We start from the raw sequence: 20,636 nt of genomic DNA, 5'->3' as shown, positions 1-20,636 counted from the left end.
AAGACCTCAGGAATGCTCTGCTCAGACCTGATAACTAATATCTTCCTACCGGCGAAACGGCTCAGAACGTTTGGAGATATCTATGAGTAGTCGAATCCAAGGACTGGGAATCTACAAAGCCCGCCCCACCTTTTCCATAATGTTTCTAGAAATTTTTCTGCTGGGATGAGGGGCTATAGCTCGATTTTATCCCGCTGGTCCACCATACGGCGGAGATTTCGAGGGGTGGTGGCATAGTGGTGGCATGCAACCGTTTGGTGAATATGTCTGACTTCGATCTATATATAAAGTCCAGCATCTCCTAGGCCTGGATTAGTTTGGCTTCATCACTTGCTATCGGACCTCAAAGAACATACCATTTCCAATCATTTCGTCTTTGCCAAAACTTGATTCTCTTTCACACAGTCTTTATCTTCTGAACCTACAATCTAATCCTCTTGACTCTGCCCTCTGTGTTAAACCGCAGAAATTTCGGCAACAGCAGCTTTCGAATTTCGAGCGGTACATAATTATATAATTATAAGAAGCTTATAATACTAAAAAAATTAGTTTCACCGTGCTGAAGCTAATAATTCGACATTTACCGAGTTGTATATACGTATATCCAATATGGCACCAGTTGAGGTTTCGAGAATAGACCCTCCGTCGCCTCCTCGGCCACCCAATCCACCCCCACCTAGTCCCGAGACTAAAAAATACGCTTCCATATCGACGGCCCAACAGGAGCCTATGTCCCGAAGCCGACAGGACCCGCCATCTCCGCCTCGTGCACCACCACCGAGTCCCACAAAGACCATGATTAGTATGCCTACAACACCAAATGCGCAGTTGAATTCCGAGTCACCCGATTCATTTCCAAGGCTTGTCGAGCTCACAATGACTCTGGGCGACGTTCTCGACCTTACTCCAATTCAAACAAGTAGACGGGACAGCTACTTATACTGCGAAGATGATATGTCTGTACCTGGGTCACCACCACCATTGGACTTTTCTACCCCGAAGCCGAAATACCACTCTAAGCGGCGAGCTGAGGACCTGAAGGATTACGATATTTTCGGTCCATGTTTAAGTGAAACTCCTGCATCTGATTGCAAGCGGCGTAAAGCAATGTAAGTTTTAGGGGGGCCTCGATCTAGAAACAAACGTTACTAATATCTTTCGTAAATATAGCGACCTCGGCGACAATATCGTCTTCCTACCGTCAGATTCATCTAATAGTCGAGCACACAATAGAGACTTCTTTAGCTTACTATTCTCAAGCGGCCAGCTACACGACACAACACTGCTACATGAACATATTCACGGTGTTCAAAGCTGTGCATAACAGTATTCACGGTTTACCGCTTAATTCAGGACCCTCTCGCTTTGCCAGTCGATTGCTCTCGGTCAGGCTTTCGTGTACCTTCTAAATTTCTCCACGCCGGCGTCCTGGACTTCTTTCAACAATGTTTTTCTCGGTTGATTCTTTTTTCCTTCCTTCCTTCCTTCCTTCCTTCCTTCCTCCTTTTCTTCGCTTTCCCGCAAGTTTTATAGATCCTTTCCTATTTCTATATTTTCTACTTAGCAAGCGTTGTTGTCCGTACATGTGTTTCTTTATACCCTCTTTTTGTCGTCGCGGGCGTCCTGCAGCTTTTCAGTCAAATATTTTATGATCATGCGATCAATATACTACAAGATACCCTATGGACATGGTGCTGTTCCGGTAGCAGTAGAAATTGTGGAAGCAATGGGCGGTTTTGTTTATCCTGTTATATGTATATTTGAATTTATATTCATTGGGCCAAATGTTCTATATCTCTTTGAATGATAATAGCGGTTGCATGTTGAGGGATCACAATATACCTCAAATTATATGCATGGTTAGTTCGTTCGGACTCATACCGAAGGCTTCATATCTGTATCTACGGTTACGTACTTTGCAGGTTTCCCCCATTCAACTAGTCAATGTTCTAGTCGATCAAGTATGTTATTTATGGCCGGTATATCTCAGGTTGGTTTTTCTTCGGATTTTCTAAAATTTTGCTGTCTTCTTAGAGACCGAAACCTTTTTTCAAGTATATAATATCGTCAATATGCCGAAATTTTCTGGAAAGCGGGAACCTTGCCCCCATGAGCAAATATTTGTTCCATATTAATACATGCAGGGGTATACCCAGTATATTGATATTTCAACACCATCTACAATACTATGCCGACATCGAGATGCCAATGTTTGATCAAAGATCAGATAAGATATACTGCATTAGACGCCCACAAAGTTGATAACACTCAACACAAAAGCAAGCTTCTTGATACGCCGATGCATGCCAGAAAGAAATTTCAGCTGCCTTTGGAAGAGTTATCAGGGAGCACGCCCCATCCCGCTGGAGTTCAAACTTAGCTCCGGGCGGAGACCGCAACCCCTCACCATACAAGCTACAATAACGCTAAACCGGACGTGGGCCTGATGTGCATATAATTGGCCATTTGATTAGGTAAGTGGGGGCAGACACCGCAGATTTTACGTGGGTCGCAATGATGCCCCTCGGTACGAACAATTATATTCTCCGACAACTTTGCATGAGCGATTTCAGCTTCCAAGAGCTTGGAATATTTAACAAGGCTGTATAGATGTGGATTTCTTAAGTTTTAACGCCTTCGAGGGCTTCACTACAAAGCTAAAAGGTATGTATCTTGATGAAGGCCATAATTTCTCGATTTTGCTCATCTTAGAGACGAAACTAATTCGACCTCAGTGAGCGAGAATTAATTGTCAGAATGGCTCCATTTTGTAACACTGTGGGCGAGGAAGGAGTCGACAGGCAGACCTTAGCACTCTCCGCAAAACACTCTATATTGGAACGACTCGTGCGGGCCTTAATCGCAGAAAATCTTGTGAATGTATCGCAATTCACAAAGGCTGGAATATCTTTACCAATCCAAACAAGCTTATGCGGAAGAGTGACAGTTTCAGGCCCTGTATATGCAGAATTTGGAAACCCCACAGAGACCAAGCAAATTGTCGACCCCATTGACCTACTAGACGAACTCGAGAAAGCTGGTGTACTGCACAACGACGCCGGCTGGACACTTGCACGGAACGAAATTGAAAATAGTCTAAATAACTTAACTCAAGCACTCGGCGCAGAACAATCCCGTTCAGAGAATTTTCGTTCTCTTTTCCAGCATAAATTTGACGCCCGAACTCCATTTTCGTCTCTTGTTACAGCTCTGACTGAGACTGGTTATGGGAAACATGCGTTGGGGGGTTTTGAGCAACTTGTGGTGGACGGCCACCCACTTACGCCAGCTGGTAAAGTACGAACCGGAATGTCATCCGCCGATGCTGCTCGGTACGGTCCAGAATTCGGTTCCAAATTTGGTCTCAGATTCGTCGCTGTCGCCAAGGACTATGTTGAAGCCGAGGATGGAACCTGTGGCGAAATATCCAAGATTTTGAGGGTAAATCCAATACAGGATACTGGAGTCGATGCATTTAATCGAGCTCTCAGCAATTGCTACAAGGACACTTTCGAGGACTTACGAAGGGAACTTATTCAAATGGGAAAACAGCCGGATGATTTTGTGATGATACCTGTTCATCCACATCAACTCGATAATGCAATTCCGAAGTTGCACGCCGAGGCTCTCGCGAGCAAGACTGTCATCCCCGTACAAAGTTCTCTCACTGCACATCCTTTGATGTCATACAGAACCTTTGCTGTAAAGGGCCGCGAATGTAAGGGTCTACACATAAAAACCGCCCTAGAGGTCCAACTCACTGGTGCCATACGAGGCATTTCATCCGCCTCAGCCCGAAATGCTCCTCGGATGTCTCGTTTACTGGCTCTTATTATCGCGGGCGACACCGACCTCCAACGAACGGATTCCGCAGGCCATGAGCTCTTCATACCTGAACGTGCTTTAGCTGCTGTCGCTTTTAAAGCAAGCAAAAGAAGTTTAGCGGCTATCTTACGGGACGATATTGAGAATGATATGGCCGAGGACGAAGTTGCTTTACCAGTCGCATCTTTGTTTGCTCGGTCTCCATTCACTGGAAATCCAATTCTTCTTGATTTGATCGCAGAATTGGGTACTACCCCTACGGCTTGGCTACGGGCATTGGTCGAGGTTTGCGTACCGCCATGCCTTATATTCCTATCACGTTACGGCATTTCCCTAGAACCACACCCTCAGAATACGGTGGTTATTCTCCGGAAGGGCTGGCCATGTCGCATGCACGTTCGAGATTTTGGTGGTGCACGAATCCTGCCTTCTCGCCTTGCAAAACAAGGCTTTTCAATTGAGTTGGATTCTGCTACTGGGCTTGTCATCGCATCTTCTTCGGAAGATGAAGGTACTGCTGTCCTTCGAGCCAAGTTGTTCTATCCGCTCTTTGGAAACAATCTTGCTGAAGTCATCGCTACTTTGGCGAAGGAGAATATAACGGTTGAAGAAGAACTCTGGGGTGTTGTGCGCAGTGTAGTTCGCCAGACAGGCTTATACCTGGGTACGAAGGAGGCTCTTGAGGATGTCAAAGCCTTGCTTGAGAATCCATGGCGTAGGAAATGTCTACTTTCCATGCGTCTTGCCGGTGCTGTGACCGATCAGCGTTACGTTGACGGTCCGAATCCACTTCGAGTATCTCCGATCGAGCCCCCCAGCCCTTCAACCTTCTGGAATCGTTCGGAACAGACGATGTTTGAGTATTTGTCTGAAAATGAACCTAAGTTATGTCTGCTATGGCGACAGCAACTCCCTAGAGCTCGCCAGTCAATCGAAGAGGATTACCAAGCTTCATTAACCCGCGAAGGTGTTCAAGATAATGCCGAAATTATTCGGGGTGTTAAAGCAGAATGGGAACAGCTAAAACTTGAGCTGGAAGACTCGGCAACAAACCTCGCACTCTCCAGGGTTCTTGTGAATCTGCGGGGGCAACAACTCCGTGAACGCGCTGGCACTACTGACCACGACTTTCTCTCAGTTCTTTTAGGTTTATATTCTCCCAGCGATATCACGCTAGAGCTTGACGATTTTGATGCGGAAGGCCACCCTACCCATCCCTGCCGGAGAACCAGACTACGATTCTCACCATCGGATTCACTTGCGTTCGCTCCGGATTCTGGCACTACGATATCTGGAAAGATCGTGGCAGTACAACGTGATCAGTTAGTTCTATCAGATCCAAGTTTTTCAGATATCTTACGAAAGCACTACCCGTTTATCAACGATGCTGCCTCGGCAGCCTTATGCCGTGACGGAAAGAACCCCAATGAATTCGAGCTAGTGCTCGTACATCCTTTCCAATTTGCGACTGTCCTCCCGCGGATTTACAAGAGCGAGATTAGCTCCGGTGTCATAGTGCCCCTCCCAGAAGTGACGATCGCCTGCCGCGCAACATCGTCAACACGAACCCTCGTTTCTGTTACACCTGGGATTCAGGGCAAACGATTATCGTTCAAAACAGCGATAGATGTCCAGATTACATCGACTTGTCGCACGATATCCCACGAGAGTGTTCGAAACGGCCCGTACGTCTCAGCACTACTCACTCGCCTTCTGTCAGGCGAAACCCGGGTGTCATGTATTGGGGAGCGTGCGAGTATCGCTTTTTCACCTGAGACCAACTGTACAAACTCACGTCAACGAGGATTGTCAATGCTGCTGAGAGATGATGTGGCGGACTATATCAAGTCTGGTGAGGTCATTATTGGATGCACCGCTTTAATTACAAAATCTCCGATAAGTGGAAAACCTCTTGTCGTGGAACTTGTTAACAGTCTGGCACAGAACAGTGGTAATGAATTAGCCGCTCGGGAATTTGTTGACAAGTATGCTGATCTGCTTCTATCCGCGGCACTCCCACTTGTTTGGAAGCATGGTATCGCGCTCGAGGCGCATCTACAAAACACACTCCTAGTTCTCGACGCTTCCCGAAACCCAGTGCGACTTCTTCTTCGTGATTTCGCTGGCCTTCGGGTAAACCTCGATCGCCTAAAGGAGAGCGGTGAAGATATCACTAAAATCCCATGTCCAAAATCAAGAGCCATGTCAGCGGATGACGAGGAGATCCATTGCAAGTTTACTCATTCTGTCATTTTTACCAACTTAGTCCCCGTGGTCGATGCCCTCTCCGAAATTGTTTCTCCTTTGCTTCTCTGGGAAGTGATTCGAGCGAGGGCTGCGAAGGTTCACGAAAGGTTTACTGCAAAATTATCAAAGGGTGACAGTAATATGGAAAGCTTCGCAAACGAGCATTTCCAACGGCTAACATCGACTCCAGCGCTACCACAAAAGGCTCTTCTGACTATGAGGGTCTTGGCGAAAGCTTCGGGTGGGATGGACTACTACACAATGCAGCCTAACCCATTGTATTCTGGATTGGCAAATCTAGGTACGGGGCAAGGCTAGACTGAAATCTTAATGACCTATGACTTTACGAGATATATCGATATATATGATACAATTCTTTTATATTGTTCAGCATTGGATTCTTGGTCTTTGTACATACATACAATTTGCGTTGCCTTTGAAAATCCAACATCCACTTCGGGCGGCAGCTAAACCAACTTCAACTTTTCCCGACGCTTGCACTTGCTCCGGTTAGTTCCCATCATGCACATCGCATCGTAGGACCGATTCTGCAATGGAGGCCTCGAATAATCCCTTTCCCCTTCCTTCCGTATTCTACTATTCATCCCTGTACTTATCTTTACCCCTACAACCACCGTAGCAATGGGTTTCCTTGAACTAGGTAAACGCTCCAAGCACTATCGTCGTCCGAGGCCGGCTGTCGTCTCCAAAGAACCACCATCATCCGTGATGTCGTCTCAATCGGAATTCCTCGATCTTACGCCTACTGCAAACTTTCGGACTACTCCATTTGAACGTCTCCCCGTGGAACTGCTTCAGCGAATATTCCTGTTCTCGTACAATACGGAACTTCCATTTACAAACCGATTCTTGCTATCGATACTTTCTTCTCCATATTTGATACAAACGTTCGCATCTTCTGCTGTGCTCGACGATGCACTTTCAACGCGACAGTACAGAATAGTTATTTCGAGCATCCTCACTAGACGGTTTTTAACACTCCAATTCCTCGAGAATCTGGAGACCGCGTTATGGAACAAATATTTCAAGGCAGAATTCGAGGCCCTTGTGCCAGCTACATCTCAGGGATATCGACTAGAGAATGTGGAGGAAGATCGGAATATGGGGCATCTGGAATTTACTTTTGTAGATATGGAAAGCATTGAAGATGCCACGGAAGTTAGTGAGAGGGAAGTCGAGAAGGTTGGAATTTATGTTCCTGTGCTTGACTGCAGGATGATTCTTGGAAAACTTGATCTGCGGACCATTCCTTTCCCAAAAATTCGACTTCTGAACCCGCCGTTCACATTGGAGAAGGTCAAATTGATTTCAGCACTCGCCACTAGAATGCCATCTTTCTGGGTTGATCTCATAGCCGGTGATGAAGGGAAATGGTGGGGAAGTAGGTTGTTGGAAATAGCGGTTAGGAGGAGATGTGCAGCCATGGTGGACTTTCTGGCAAATTTCTGTTACGTTCGGGTTGAACCTATGCATTTGAGAGCCGCTGTTATGCCGTGGGATCACGGGAATACAGGGTGGCTAGAGCCCGAGTTTTCTAAGGGAGGGAGAGGATCTGTGGTACAAGGGGAGGATGTGGAAATGATGAGAGCACTGCGTGGTCTGGGTAAGAAACCAGTACCGATGGAGGGGACAAGCAACTCTGGGATCGATGGTTTCGTTAAAGGAATGAGAGCTTGGAAGAACGGGAAGGGGCTTGTCAAGTCAGGCTGGGGGCAGCATGAACCTGAGATTGAAGATTCGTTAAGGATCTTGTGGGCCCTAGATCAAGTTGTTGAAAGGAAGGGGAGATATAGAATTCATGGGTCAACCGACTTCGCGAATGTGGACCATTTTGAGGAAGAGACGGCGCCGTGGCTGTTGGGTGAGAATAGGTATTTCCCAACAGGCATAGCAGAGTCTCCCTTGATGGCGGATGAGAAAGTATGGGAGGCTGCGAGACAAGAGAAGGGTGTATATTGGAGATGGCTGATGAAGGTCGGGGCACCTCCAGCCGGGTTTTTAAGCATGTAAGAATCTCTTGATATAGTCACCCAGAACGAGTCTTTGAGCAAAGGTGCTCGAACATTATGGGTACACCACTCCAGAATTTGCAAATTTACTTCATCTACCCTTTAAAAAAAATTTTGCGACTATCTTTGGTCGTGACTGGCCATAGACTGGTACCTGACTTTATCGAAGCATCACTATTCGCCCGTCGGACCTTACGTTTACTTCCAACGGTGGTCCCTAAGATGTTTGCGAAAATATTCGATGTGGTGAATGCAACAAGTCGCCGCCGTGCGTTATGCTAGAAGTAGTCCGTCGAAAGATTGAAGACGCTATTGTAGTCGATATCTTCGAGTATACACCGGTCCCATTCGTCCATATACCCAAAAGCCACCTGTGAGCCAGCAGCCGTCTAGCTAGACGATGCTATTAGCCAGCCCATCGCACCCAAAGCCATCGTGAAAATAAAAATGTCGGATTCCTCTGACACTTCTCCGGGCACTGAGGTAAAAAGCCCAGACAAGTTCTTAATGGAACCCCCAATCGTAAACCCACAGATCCAAACCTGATAGAAAACCAGATTAAAGGCGATCCGAAGCTACATGTTTCTTCTCAGCGTCGAGTAATCGCGTAAGCAGCAACGGAAGTTTCTAACAAAAAGAATCGACTGATTCGCACTGTCTAATAATGACGCTTGGTGAAAAAAAAGAAAGAGAAGAAGAAAAAGAAGTGAAGAAAATTTTGGGTCGGTTTTAAATTGCAGCGGCGCCAAGAAATGCGGCTCAAAACGGACACAACCGCAGGTACACCAAAGCTACCTTCCATTGCTAGCTCCCTCACCAGTGCACCACCTTTCGCTCTCCTCCACGCCACGACGACTTCACCACCGCCAGCCTCGCAGGGATTCCGGTTTACAACATCTAGCCATGGCGTCGGCAATCTTCTTCCTCGACCTGAAGGGCAAGGTCTGTATTCCTCCTACCGAATTGGTGGATCCGGGATGTCGTACTGTGCTAACAATTCGTGCTGCCAACAGACCCTCCTTGCACGAAACTACCGAGGCGACATTCCCATGTCTGCCGTCGAAAAGTTCCCGATTCTACTCCTTGAGGCTGAAGAAGAAAGCTCTGCCGTCCCTCCATGCTTCTCTCACGAAGGAATCAATGTGCGAAAGCTCCTTTTGTGGCCGCCGTTATGTGGCTTATATATATCTCGTTTACTAGGCCACGTTAGCTAACCCCGGTCTTTGTCGATAACCAGTACCTCTACATCAAGCATAACAACCTCTATCTCCTCGCCCTTACCAAACGTAACAGCAATGCCACCGAAATACTGTTATTCCTGCATAAAGTTGTTGCTGTCTTCACCGAGTATTTCAAAGAACTCGAGGAAGAGAGTATACGTGACAACTTTGTCATCATATACGAGTTGTTGGACGAGATGATGGACTTTGGATACCCCCAGACAACAGAAACAAAGATTTTACAAGAGTATGGTCACGCTCTAGTCTCTGGTCTCTCTGCGGTCGCGGGATAAAACGGTATACTGACAAATCCGACGTAGATACATTACTCAAGAATCCCACAAGCTCGAGGTTCAAGCCAGACCCCCAATCGCCCTGACAAATGCTGTATCCTGGCGTTCCGAAGGTATCAGATATCGCAAGAACGAAGTCTTCCTAGACGTCATCGAATCCGTAAACCTACTCGTAAACTCCAATGGCAACGTTCTCCGATCGGAAATCCTAGGTGCCATCAAGATGAAGTGTTATCTCTCTGGTATGCCGGAACTACGATTAGGATTGAACGATAAAGTTATGTTTGAGAGTACAGGAAGAACTAGCAGAGGAAAGCAGATTGAGATGGAAGATGTCAAGTTTCATCAGTGTGTTAGACTGTCAAGATTTGAAAACGATAGAACGATTAGTTTCATCCCTCCTGATGGAGAGTTTGAACTTATGAGCTATCGATTGAATACGGCAGTCAAACCTTTGATCTGGGTCGAGTGTGTTGTGGAGAATCACTCGAATACCAGAATTGAATATATGCTAAAGGTAAATTCTGTCTCTTCGCAGTATTCTGTCCTCATTTTTAACCAACTGAATGCAGGCAAAAGCACAATTCAAACGCCGATCCACAGCCAACAATGTCGAAATCATTGTTCCCGTTCCGGAAGACGCCGACACCCCTCGTTTTCGAACTAACACCGGCTCAGTACATTACGCCCCTGAAAAATGTGCTATAGTCTGGAAGATCAAACAATTCGGAGGAGGCAAAGAGTTTTTGATGAGAGCAGAGCTAGGTCTGCCCAGTGTGAAGGAGCAAGAACCAGAGAGGAAGAAGAGGCCGATTAGTGTCAAATTCGAGATCCCTTACTTCACAGTCAGCGGTATCCAAGTCAGGTACTTGAAAATCATCGAGCCAAAGTTGCAATATCCAAGTTTACCCTGGTAGGTTCCCCTCCTTTTAAATGTCAGTGGTTATAGGTATTAACCTTTTGGCACAGGGTGCGATATATCACACAAACAGGCGAGTACGAAGTCAGGTTACCCGAACCGACTCAAACATAGCATGTAGAGAACTTTGGAAGGTCTGGCTATTACGGCAGCCCCTTTTAAGGGTAGGATTTTGCGGTTGGGTTCTTGTAAAAGCGTGTTTGATACACCCTTCCATTATTTCATGGTGTAGCTATCGAATATATTGCTGTCGACTTAATGATCACCATAACTATCTATCTCTCATGAAAGAGAATCCTGAATCCTTCTAGCAAACCTAATGCTTTGGTATCACTTTCACGGATATCCCATCATACTAGCTTCTTTCCATCTACCCCATCCACCCAACGGCTTCAACTCCTCTTTCTTCCCACATACTTCCCAACTCGAATGACCCGCCAAATCCGTCCACTCCGTCAATTTCTTCAACACATCCCTCCAAAAATCTCGATTCGCTTTCTGAAAAATCGTCTCGTAAGGATGCAAGGTATCACCAAAATAAGCGCTGTCTAAAAGTATATCTCCGTGTTTACACTTTTCCGCATATTCCTCTTGACTTGCGAAGGATGCCATCATTGTTGAGACTGTATAGCCTGCGTTGATGATTGCGCGGGTACTGTTGGATTCACCGTATACGGCTGAAAGCCAGTTTAGGAAACAGGTACTCTTTACGGGAAGGAGGGTGTTGATGCCGATACGGTCTGTGGCGAATATCATGGATTGGGGGTGACGGACGCCGTAGATTGGGTCACAGTTGAAGGTCATGCCGACGAGCTGGTGTTTCGATTTATTAGCGTCACGGAACATCTAATAGCATATTCGGGCCTGATTCACGAGCCAAGGCACCGAATGGTAGATTTTAAAGAAGGGGGTGTACAATATACCTTATTTTTTTATCAGGAACCTTCGCCAAATATGCATCACTCCAGCACTCTCTACTCCGAGCCGGTAAAAACGGACCACGAATACTCCCATTCAACATGGTAAATCTATTATACTTCTTTATCGGATCATTTTGTTAGCAGTGAGGGCTTCTCCGTAGGCTCCAAGCTCATAGCATGCATTCGTCCGTTGTATGATTCGGATGTTTGGGGCAGAGGGTATTAGTAGCGTGAGGTTTGTATAGCCGTTTAGGATGAAGATGAAGTCTGCGGCTGAGTGGAGGCCGTGGTGGATGAAGAAGATGGCGTTTTCGCGGGCTTTGGGGTTTTCGTGGTAGACGTAGAGGATTAGAGAACGATCAGCATCGTCGTCAGGTGGTTTAGATGCAGAAGGAGAGGCTGAGGTGGCTACGGGGGGACTTTTCCCTGTAGTTCCCTAGTCAAAGACTCAAGTCAATACAATGCACTCTAGATTGATCTTTTAAAAGCGATGCCATTAAATAGCCTCTTGATGTCGACTACCACCTAGGTCGGGACACAGTCGAGGCGTCTAGCAATGAAACAAGATTTGAAATACTTTTATTTTAACATCAAGGTCTGTAAAGCCAAGACTATTGTATATTATCGTCCCAATGATAAGAATAATGATTCCAACGACGGTAATTGCGCTCCAGATAGCGCAGGACTTTCAAGAATTCTTGGATTCTTCTTGCAAACAGACGAGTTTCCGTATTTGAATTGTAAAGTTCTCTTTGTCGTACATAGGAGCAATTGTTCTCGTGACTTTGAATGGAGCAGTTTGTGGTATTTTAGCATCTAGTATTTGTGTTGTCCTCTTAGAAGCATTGAATTTAATGTATAAGACACCGAGGTACTACGTGGTACTTGAGTCTGGATCTGGAGGAAGACGTAGCTTCGAAGCTGATAATATCTTCCGTGTAATATATATTGCATGACAAAATTCAAGCTGTCCATTTCCACCCTCCCTTCTCGTTGGAATGTCTCAAAAATTCTATCATCCTCTGCCAAGCATCTTCACACTTCACCGGGTCAGACACGATCCCAGGTACTAAATTTAATTTCAGCATAACTTCCATATGGTAAAGAAAAGCTGGGTATTAAATTTTCACTTACGCTCTGGGAATCCATGAAGTTCGCCTTCATAAAACACGGCCTCGATCCTTCGATCGCTTCCTTCCGTCTCCTTCTTCAATCTTTCAACCAGCTGCGTCTCTTCGCGCAGCAAAATATCCATTTCCGGAATAATAAACAGTATATCTCTAGGCAGCTCGCTCGCTGGTGCTATGATGATATTTAATCTTGGATCGGCGATATGCTTCGGCCTCAACGGTCCAGCATATGAATCGAAGACTGGTTCTAAAAACGCTATCGGATTCGAAGTCGGGAACCCAGGCGGCTTTGGTTTCTCCCATGGAGGCACACGAATGTCGACAACGCCGCAAAAAGACAACGCTGCCTTAATCATACCAACATGATTCATCGATGCTGACAGAGAAAGATTAGCACCAGCTGAAAGACCAGAGACCGTTACATTATTTAAATCCAAATTAAACTTCTGAACAGCCTCCGGTGACAAGAAATATGCCAAAGCATCATTAACATCGTCATGGGCAGCTGGGTACATAAATCGCGGGGCACCACGGTATTGAACTGATACTGTTACGGCACCAGTGTTCTTGCATACTCTCTGTGCGAGATCTGCGTTTTGCTCTGCGATACCCGGCATAAACGCGCCACCGTGGACGGTGAAATGAAGGGGGCGGGGTTTTGTCTTCGCTGGTGAAAAAGGACCATATACTGGCTCGAAGACTATGACGCGGATATTGGGTCCGCCATGTGTCGATGGGATGTAGTAGGTACGGTACGCTGATGAGAAGATCCATGGGAGATATTTCATGGTATTAATCAAGCAGAAACCGGGGGTGAATGCGAAATATCGCCATCGATAGTCGAAGGGTATTGACTTGAGAGAGAATAGAGTGAAGAAAGGCTGCAGGTTGGTGCTGATGAGGGCCCCCATTTGACATCTGGCGATAAGCTCAGGTACGTATATTCCGTGCCAGATTAGATGTTGAAATATTTTGATTCAGATGCAGTATTTGAATTTGCTTTATCCCGGATGCCCCCTTGCAATTGACGTATGTAGATCTGATATCGGTCTAGAAATTAAATCAACGAGAGGTTACTTGATCTTGATCTCGGGATCTCGTAAGTTTATAGACCAGAAATCACGGAGTCCACGGGGTACCGGATGTTCAACTGTTTCCAATATACTTCCTCTAAAATGGCACCACGAAAACGCAACGGAACAAGATTAAAACCGATGCTGGAAATAACGTTATGTATCGATCCTTATTACCTACTTAGCCATCCGTCGTTATTACAATCTGACGGCGCATATATACGGCACCACGTTTGAATAGAGAGGCGATTTCGTACTTCAGAAATGGTGGAGGTTTATGAAGGATATTTATTTCGGGATTAGCGGGATCTAGTCTGTTTAAGTGGCTTTGTCCAAATAGGTAGATGCTCTAGCCGAAAGTGTATATTCAGCTTCGACCCCAACGACTCGTGATTATAGGTTCCAGTTGCGAATTCCAATGTCGAAAGGATCGGGTAAAAACACCTTGTTGCGAATAATAATCGGACGTTACAATCGTGATCAACCATATCAGGTTTTGTGATTAAGCGTATAACAATATATAGGTATATTTACTTTGGCTGACATGTAAAAAGGTCCAGAGTCCTCTTAAAATGCCTCGACTTCGAGACTAGATAAAAAACGCCGGCTGTTTGCACGGTTCAAACGCCATTGCATTGGGTTTTAATTAGCTCAGAAAAAAATTTGTCCTCATATGATAACAAGTATATGTTTCATACACTTTTCCAAGCTCACAAAGTAGCTTGTTCAAGTGAAACCTACTCGTTGTGGACAAATCAGCTAACTCTGTTTTTTTCTTTTTGTTCTGAGACTCTTGTCTAAAGGTCTACAGAGACAGTATGGTTTCGATGCAAATTGAACAATGACATAATTTGTTGCATACAACACAGGTTGTATATAAACGTATCAGCCGCTCGCGGCGTCTAGCCTCAAATCCATTCTGTAAACTTACCATGGGTGATATACGCCAATATCCTAACATCAACTTCATTAATAATAACTAACTTAAGAGGCAACTTTGTGGCACCGCTTTTGGTTAGCCTTTTCACCAAATGGTGTGGAGAACAATACATCGCGCTGGACTTCAAAGACTAGCTACTAGTCGACTTGGAATTCGTCTATCGTGGCATCTGTGTTTAATGACAACCAACTACTATAGAAAGTCGTCTGCCAGATAATACGGTATGCAGATGTTCCAAAGGACTTATGTAATGCTTGGATAAGCATATTCGCCAATTGGTCGGATTCAAAGTGGCCTGTTTCTTGTCTCGTAGATTCAGCCGTTCCCAGAGATGCGGAGCTTTGTAAACGATGTACATACGTATACTTATTCGCGTTTCAGAGGGGCAGTAGTCCTATAAGCCTAACGGCCGTGGTATCTCCTTGTAAATCCAATCCCGTTTAGTAGGTTGATTGACGGTATTTAAGGCTCGAAAGCCACCCTCGACCTCTTCGTCAGTCGGTGCTGATCGAATTCGCGAGAGGCTCACTTAACGTCTCAGAATATTCAAACCCTTTTGTATTGACCAAACTATCTCACTTCTCGCAGAAAATATTATATATTCCCCCACCACACGACGAAAAGCCGTCCGAAATCTTCAAGAACAAAATGTCTGACACCGGAGACATAAAGTTTGTCCTCGGCATCCTGCGCTTCTTTCAGTTTGTGTTCGGCGCCTCCCTCATCGGTGTTTGCGCATGGCTTCATCAAGAACTAGCCAAAGCCCGCTTCTACAACCTCTACAGAATCGACGTTACACTTGGCTTCTCCGTCGCCGCCACTTGGATTTCGGCCATGGCAGCAATTACCTATATATTTCATTCAGCGGGTACACAATTCGTCATGGGTGTTTTTGATCTAGTTTTGTTTGGGGGGTATATCGCTTCCGCGGTAGTCTATAGTAGCTTCAGCACCAAATGTAGCGCGAGTAGATTCGTAAGGATTATTGAAACTGTTGGGTCCACTAGCTGCGGTACTGTTAGGCTAGCAGCTGCTGCAATTATTCTTCAAATGTATCTACCCTAATTGTCCTTCCCTTCCCCGTTGGTAAAAGTGGTCGTACTAATTATAAGATATCATATATAGTGTCTTATTTCTGTCCTCCGCGATCATGTCATTTTATCTGGCCGACCGCCTTCGCCGCCGCCGCGCCGCCGAAGTTGTACCAAGCTCGCAGGCTCATGAACAGAAGCGGTGGTATGGCCGCAAAAGAAGCCATCAGGATGTGAGGCCGGATGTAAGGCCGGTCGAAGCTCCAGCTGGAGCTCCAGTTGCCTAGTCACATCGCCATGGTGTTAAAACGAACACAGGAGGGTTTCATAAAGGTTAAATTGTATCTGTGGTTGATAATGGTTGTTGGATTTGATTGAATATTGCCAATACAGAATGTGGATGGTCTTGTATTGCTTAAGTTCTAAGTAGTTTGTGGAGCCGCTTCTTGAAAAATGGTGATCCACCAGACCTAGAAGATATGGACAGACAAATACCACTATAGTCCCCTCCATGATACCTCAAAAACACAATACTACTAGGAGTAAAAGAAAGATCGTTCAAAACCAAAATAATTCGAATGTTAAGCATATGCGAGCTGTTGTTGCTAAAAGTTGACAGAGCAGATCACATTCGCATTCCTTCGTGTTCCTGTTGTGGTTTCTCTACCAGCCCTGCTTCTTTCTCGACTTATATTTCAATTCCCTTTGCAAATTTGATGTTCTATATTCGTTATTTAGTTTCAATATGTGTGCTATCCGATATCTCTGTTATATTCTTAGGTATTAAATAAATATTAAATAAATAGTTTTTAGATATATTGAGCGGTAACGTTCAAAGTAGGCAACTTAATTCAAACCCTTTAAAGGTCGACGGTCTGCATGCTATCCGTCGTGTATCTATCTCACAGCGCGAGAAAACGAAAAGCATTAAGCGCCCAATGATGCGAACTAGCTTACCTATACAGACACCTCTAGCTGATTGTCAATACGGACTGACGGATTTCGTAGCTATAGAACATGCGCTTACGAAACGGCCTTCTGTGTAGCCAGTCATGCCAAGGCCAAATATTGCGAACACCAATGCAATCAAGGTATGTAAGCTTCAAGGAAGCAGATGATATTAAAAAGAGCCAATTCCACGTTAAGCTTCTACCAGACTGTTTTTTCCCCAAGAGCCAGCTATTTCGCGCCATAGATATCAATTGGGTACCTTTGTATTTTAATTCAGGCACGGAGGCCGGTAGAACGAACCTGCAAGCCGTAGCCGAGCAGCTGCGTCATCAACAACCATGACGGGCTGGGCGCTGATACATGTAACCTCCTCCTGCAGCTCGCTGCATCGCGACTACGACGGTACGAAGAGGCCAGCATCGAAGCTAACAGGGGTTATTGTCTAACCCATTGATGACTGATTGCTTAAGTCTGACCAGTAACCCGACCAGCAGTCTGGGCTCTTGAATCAACACACACTCTGACCAGAAGTACCGACATCATTGATCATCCCGCCATTCGAATTGAAAATTTGGGGCATCGACGCACTACTATGTAAGTCACTGCCAAATTTCCTTGCCTCGGGTAAAGTCCTATAGCTTTCCAAGATTTAATAAATAGTCTCAGACCCTACAAAATCTCGAATTACCCGTTTCTTGGAATTTAAAGATGACGAAGAACTATTTCCCCATTCCTTCGGTGGTCTCCAGCAGCACAGTCGAGAGGAATACGAATCCCAATATGGCAGCAACTCATCAAGAACCCGCGAGGTCTCCAGCTTCAATTCTAACTACTTCGGAAATTCTCCAATCTCATGAAGATGCTATAGCTAAACGCAAGCAGCATCAAGATGGAGGATTCCATCTACCGTCTTTTCTTACAACGATCGAAGCAATCGGGTCTTCCGGCAATGTTCGAGCCCAAAGACTCGCTGCCAACCTCGCCAGCCTGGAGGCTGGTGTCAGCAACACAAAGAATGCAACAAGCAACACGATCTTGGTCTCAGATCGCAAGACTTTGGAAACGTTGTCCGCTGTGCCTCCCGCTCAAGCCCAGCCGAATGGGAACCCTCAGAAAGTTGGCCACCCTGAACCAGGCGTTTTATCGTATTCCAAGGCCGCGTTTGATGCTACTTCAAGTTCATCCCATAAACCAAAGCACCCAAGTACTGTCGTATCCTCCATTATTAGCCATGGAGACGGAAAGTTCGACGACCTCAATACTCAAATAATTGCCTCCGTACGACTTGCCCATCCTGGAGGACGCTTAATCCCACTCGACATCCAGAATCTTGATGTCTTCGGGTTCTGCTTCACTGGTCATGCTGAACTCAAGATGCTCACGTCCGTTGTAGATGGGACGGGTATCTCGCATTACTTCTTTGCACCACCACCCAAACGCGCCGCATCTGGAGAAATTAGCGGCAAGATGGGGCAAAAGCCGCAATACGAGGCTGGAGTCATCACGTATAAAAACATTAAATGGACGATATACTTTGCAGCATGGGTGAAGGGGTACGATGTTTTCCGAAGAGGTTATATTGTGCACGATTTGGGCACCACCGGGGATGACACCGTAGAACAATTTGTTCGGGAGTGCGGTACATGGACCTCTACACCCAAGGAACAGATCTGGGTATTCGATCAGGGTTTCTGGCAACTCGATGGAGCACTGTATCAATCAGTGATGAAGGCAAACTGGGCGGATATTATTCTTCCCGAAGATTTGAAAGAAGACGTTTTGAACGACGTTCTAGGATTTTATGCCGCCGAAGAGACATATAGAGGACTCAGAATTCCATGGAAGAGAGGAGTTGTATTTTACGGACCGCCAGGAAATGGGAAAACCATCACGTAAGTTCATTCCAGATCTTCCGTACTACTTCGACCCAATTCTAACAAGCTCACACCTATAGTCTCAAGGCTATTATGAAGGCCCTTTATACGCCCACAGAATCGATACCCCCTCTCCCAATTCCATCTCTGTACGTGAAAACTCTCGCCGGCTGGGGCCCACCAGAATTCTCTATCCGATCCATCTTCGAGAAAGCCCGTGAGCAATCACCATGCTTCCTCATCTGGGAAGATCTAGACAGCATCATCAACGACTCGAATCGTAGTTTTTTCTTGAATGAGCTCGATGGATTAGAGGATAATAATGGTATCCTTGTCATCGGAACTACGAACCATCTTGATAGATTGGACCCTGGTATCATCAAACGCCCAAGTAGGTTCGATAGGAAGTATCTATTCGACAATCCTTCCGATAGTGAGAGAGTTAGATACATCGAGTACTGGCGGTAAGGACATCTTAATGCATTTATTACCTGAAACTACTAACGGCCTTACAGTCACAAACTTGGGGATACCCCAATCGATTTCAATGACGATCTAGTCGAAGAGCTTGCTGGCTTGACGAAAGACTTTTCATTCGCTTACATGAAGGAAGCCTTCGTGAGCACCCTCCTAATCCTCGCCGGGCGTAGAAACAACAAGGACGGCGGCGATGAATGGGCGGCAAAATTCCCAAATACAATCAAAAAGCAGATCAAACAGTTGAGAGAACAGCTAGAGGCCGAATAAAAGAACGCATGCAGTGGCACCCCGGAATTGCAGTTTCATTGTCGTTACTCTGTAACATACATTCAATACCATCCATTTGTTTAGCATCCTACCGCTCTCTCTTCCATCTATAGATCTAAATTTTAGTTTCAAGCCGAGGCTATCTAAAAATCGCTGAGCCAAGGAGGGTAGGCGAGCCAGGCGCAAACGCCCTCAAAGGTAGTTCCACACTTTGAGCAATCAAAAGCGTAGGCAGGGTTCTGGCCATGCGGTCCATTGAACAAAACGTCGATCATGAATTCCTTGCCATGAATCCCCAAAGCTTGCGCAGAGTGAACTATATCATCGACCCCGCTCCTCTTACTGCAGGTCTGGCAGGTCATTCGCCCGCTGGTCATGTTGTGGCCCTTCATTTTAGCGACGTTGGTATCTATAGGGATATGAGTTTATGACATTGGTTTATCAAAAGAACGTGATGCTTGAGCCGACGGTATATTTCTCGGTCGAAGAATTTAGAGACCACTTACTATCGATATTGAGCATTTGGGCAATGCTATCGCGCTCTTCGTTGGTCATGATCCAACGAGAACCGGGTCCTTCACCAACGGGGCACCTCGTCGACAATCGAATGTGGAGACATCGTGGCAGTGGAGAAAAAGGTAAATCAATAAATATCTTGATTAGATGGTTTCTTCTAGCTCGGGAGAGCCTATATAATAGATAATTGTATGGTCCGAAGTTCAAGTTATGAAGGAGGCTGCTGATGATTTCAAAAGTTTGAATCGAGGAAGATGGATGGGTTTATATAACTTTCCAGTGAGCTAGAAGCTCTCTCGGACATACGGACCCAGATATATCGATATAAGAATTTAGTTAAGAATATAAATACTAGGGGTACCTCGATTTTTTAATCATCACCAATTTTTCTATAGATTTATAGCTCTAGGCCGTATATATTCAAAACTAGACAGCCGAGAGGTTTTGTGTAATTTCTAACTTACTCACTCGAATAACCCGATACAGTGATCGTTCGAACGTTCACTAATGAATTATGACACCCTCAGGGCCTAGGGTACCATCCACGAAAACGCTACATATCAAGGAGTAGAGAACATAGAATGTGATACAGTTTCCACAACCCGTACTCGTACAGATGGGATGAACCGCAGGATCCATCTATCAAGTGGAATCATCGCCTCATTTCGCGCAACCACTAAGCTAAGAATATAACAATCAGGCAATTTTGATAGGGCCTATAGCGAGCATTCTTCGGGGTTCATTGCATATGTGCATTCTTCGTGGTTGGTGCTGCATATGCATGCTAGGATTTTCAATCGGGATCTCGACTTCGTGTACTACCACCTTCAAAGATATCGTGAAAGCCAAGGTGCGGGAAACTTATCAGCTTTCGGGGAAAGTTCTCTTATTGGGTCCGCCCACGCATGGGAGGTTAACCA

At 45.6% G+C, this 20,636-nt stretch overlaps 9 protein-coding genes across 9 annotated transcripts; 7 read left to right on the top strand and 2 right to left on the bottom strand.

Moving 5' to 3' along the window:
* Window positions 1–609: 609 nt before the first annotated feature.
* DFL_008340 (uncharacterized protein) lies at window positions 610–1,324 on the top strand (the record flags this gene model as incomplete). Its single annotated transcript, XM_067638060.1, has 2 exons — window positions 610–1,109; window positions 1,171–1,324. 2 exons carry the CDS (start codon window positions 610–612, stop codon window positions 1,322–1,324), a joined length of 654 nt encoding a protein of 217 aa, XP_067485987.1.
* A 1,433-nt stretch (window positions 1,325–2,757) lies between these two features.
* Window positions 2,758–6,390, top strand: DFL_008339 (uncharacterized protein; the record flags this gene model as incomplete). Its single annotated transcript, XM_067638058.1, has 1 exon — window positions 2,758–6,390. One exon carries the CDS (start codon window positions 2,758–2,760, stop codon window positions 6,388–6,390), a length of 3,633 nt encoding a protein of 1,210 aa, XP_067485986.1.
* Window positions 6,391–6,714: 324 nt separating this feature from the next.
* Window positions 6,715–8,103, top strand: DFL_008338 (uncharacterized protein; the record flags this gene model as incomplete). Its single annotated transcript, XM_067638057.1, has 1 exon — window positions 6,715–8,103. One exon carries the CDS (start codon window positions 6,715–6,717, stop codon window positions 8,101–8,103), a length of 1,389 nt encoding a protein of 462 aa, XP_067485985.1.
* A 902-nt stretch (window positions 8,104–9,005) lies between these two features.
* On the top strand, window positions 9,006–10,648 carry DFL_008337 (uncharacterized protein; the record flags this gene model as incomplete). Its single annotated transcript, XM_067638056.1, has 6 exons — window positions 9,006–9,044; window positions 9,116–9,244; window positions 9,340–9,569; window positions 9,643–10,132; window positions 10,188–10,528; window positions 10,585–10,648. 6 exons carry the CDS (start codon window positions 9,006–9,008, stop codon window positions 10,646–10,648), a joined length of 1,293 nt encoding a protein of 430 aa, XP_067485984.1.
* A 222-nt stretch (window positions 10,649–10,870) lies between these two features.
* On the bottom strand, window positions 10,871–11,338 carry DFL_008336 (uncharacterized protein; the record flags this gene model as incomplete). The annotated part of the gene is made up of 1 exon (XM_067638055.1): window positions 10,871–11,338. The coding sequence occupies one exon, from the start codon at window positions 11,336–11,338 to the stop codon at window positions 10,871–10,873; it is 468 nt and encodes a 155-aa protein (XP_067485983.1).
* Window positions 11,339–12,416: 1,078 nt separating this feature from the next.
* DFL_008335 (uncharacterized protein) lies at window positions 12,417–13,495 on the bottom strand (the record flags this gene model as incomplete). Its single annotated transcript, XM_067638054.1, has 2 exons — window positions 12,417–12,523; window positions 12,589–13,495. The coding sequence occupies 2 exons, from the start codon at window positions 13,493–13,495 to the stop codon at window positions 12,417–12,419; spliced, it is 1,014 nt and encodes a 337-aa protein (XP_067485982.1).
* A 1,750-nt stretch (window positions 13,496–15,245) lies between these two features.
* On the top strand, window positions 15,246–15,915 carry DFL_008334 (uncharacterized protein; the record flags this gene model as incomplete). The annotated part of the gene is made up of 2 exons (XM_067638053.1): window positions 15,246–15,649; window positions 15,723–15,915. The coding sequence occupies 2 exons, from the start codon at window positions 15,246–15,248 to the stop codon at window positions 15,913–15,915; spliced, it is 597 nt and encodes a 198-aa protein (XP_067485981.1).
* Window positions 15,916–16,917: 1,002 nt separating this feature from the next.
* Window positions 16,918–17,285, top strand: DFL_008333 (uncharacterized protein; the record flags this gene model as incomplete). The annotated part of the gene is made up of 3 exons (XM_067638052.1): window positions 16,918–16,981; window positions 17,059–17,173; window positions 17,246–17,285. 3 exons carry the CDS (start codon window positions 16,918–16,920, stop codon window positions 17,283–17,285), a joined length of 219 nt encoding a protein of 72 aa, XP_067485980.1.
* A 74-nt stretch (window positions 17,286–17,359) lies between these two features.
* DFL_008332 (uncharacterized protein) lies at window positions 17,360–19,200 on the top strand (the record flags this gene model as incomplete). Its single annotated transcript, XM_067638051.1, has 3 exons — window positions 17,360–18,471; window positions 18,534–18,917; window positions 18,969–19,200. 3 exons carry the CDS (start codon window positions 17,360–17,362, stop codon window positions 19,198–19,200), a joined length of 1,728 nt encoding a protein of 575 aa, XP_067485979.1.
* Window positions 19,201–20,636: the final 1,436 nt, after the last annotated feature.

This window comes from Arthrobotrys flagrans (assembly GCF_004000055.1).
Source record: "Arthrobotrys flagrans strain CBS H-5679 chromosome Unknown unitig_1, whole genome shotgun sequence".
In the NCBI taxonomy this organism is placed as follows: Eukaryota; Fungi; Ascomycota; class Orbiliomycetes; order Orbiliales; family Orbiliaceae; genus Arthrobotrys; species Arthrobotrys flagrans.
The sequence above is the reverse complement of the archived record's forward strand: the minus strand, read 5'-3'. Positions and strand labels throughout refer to the sequence as shown.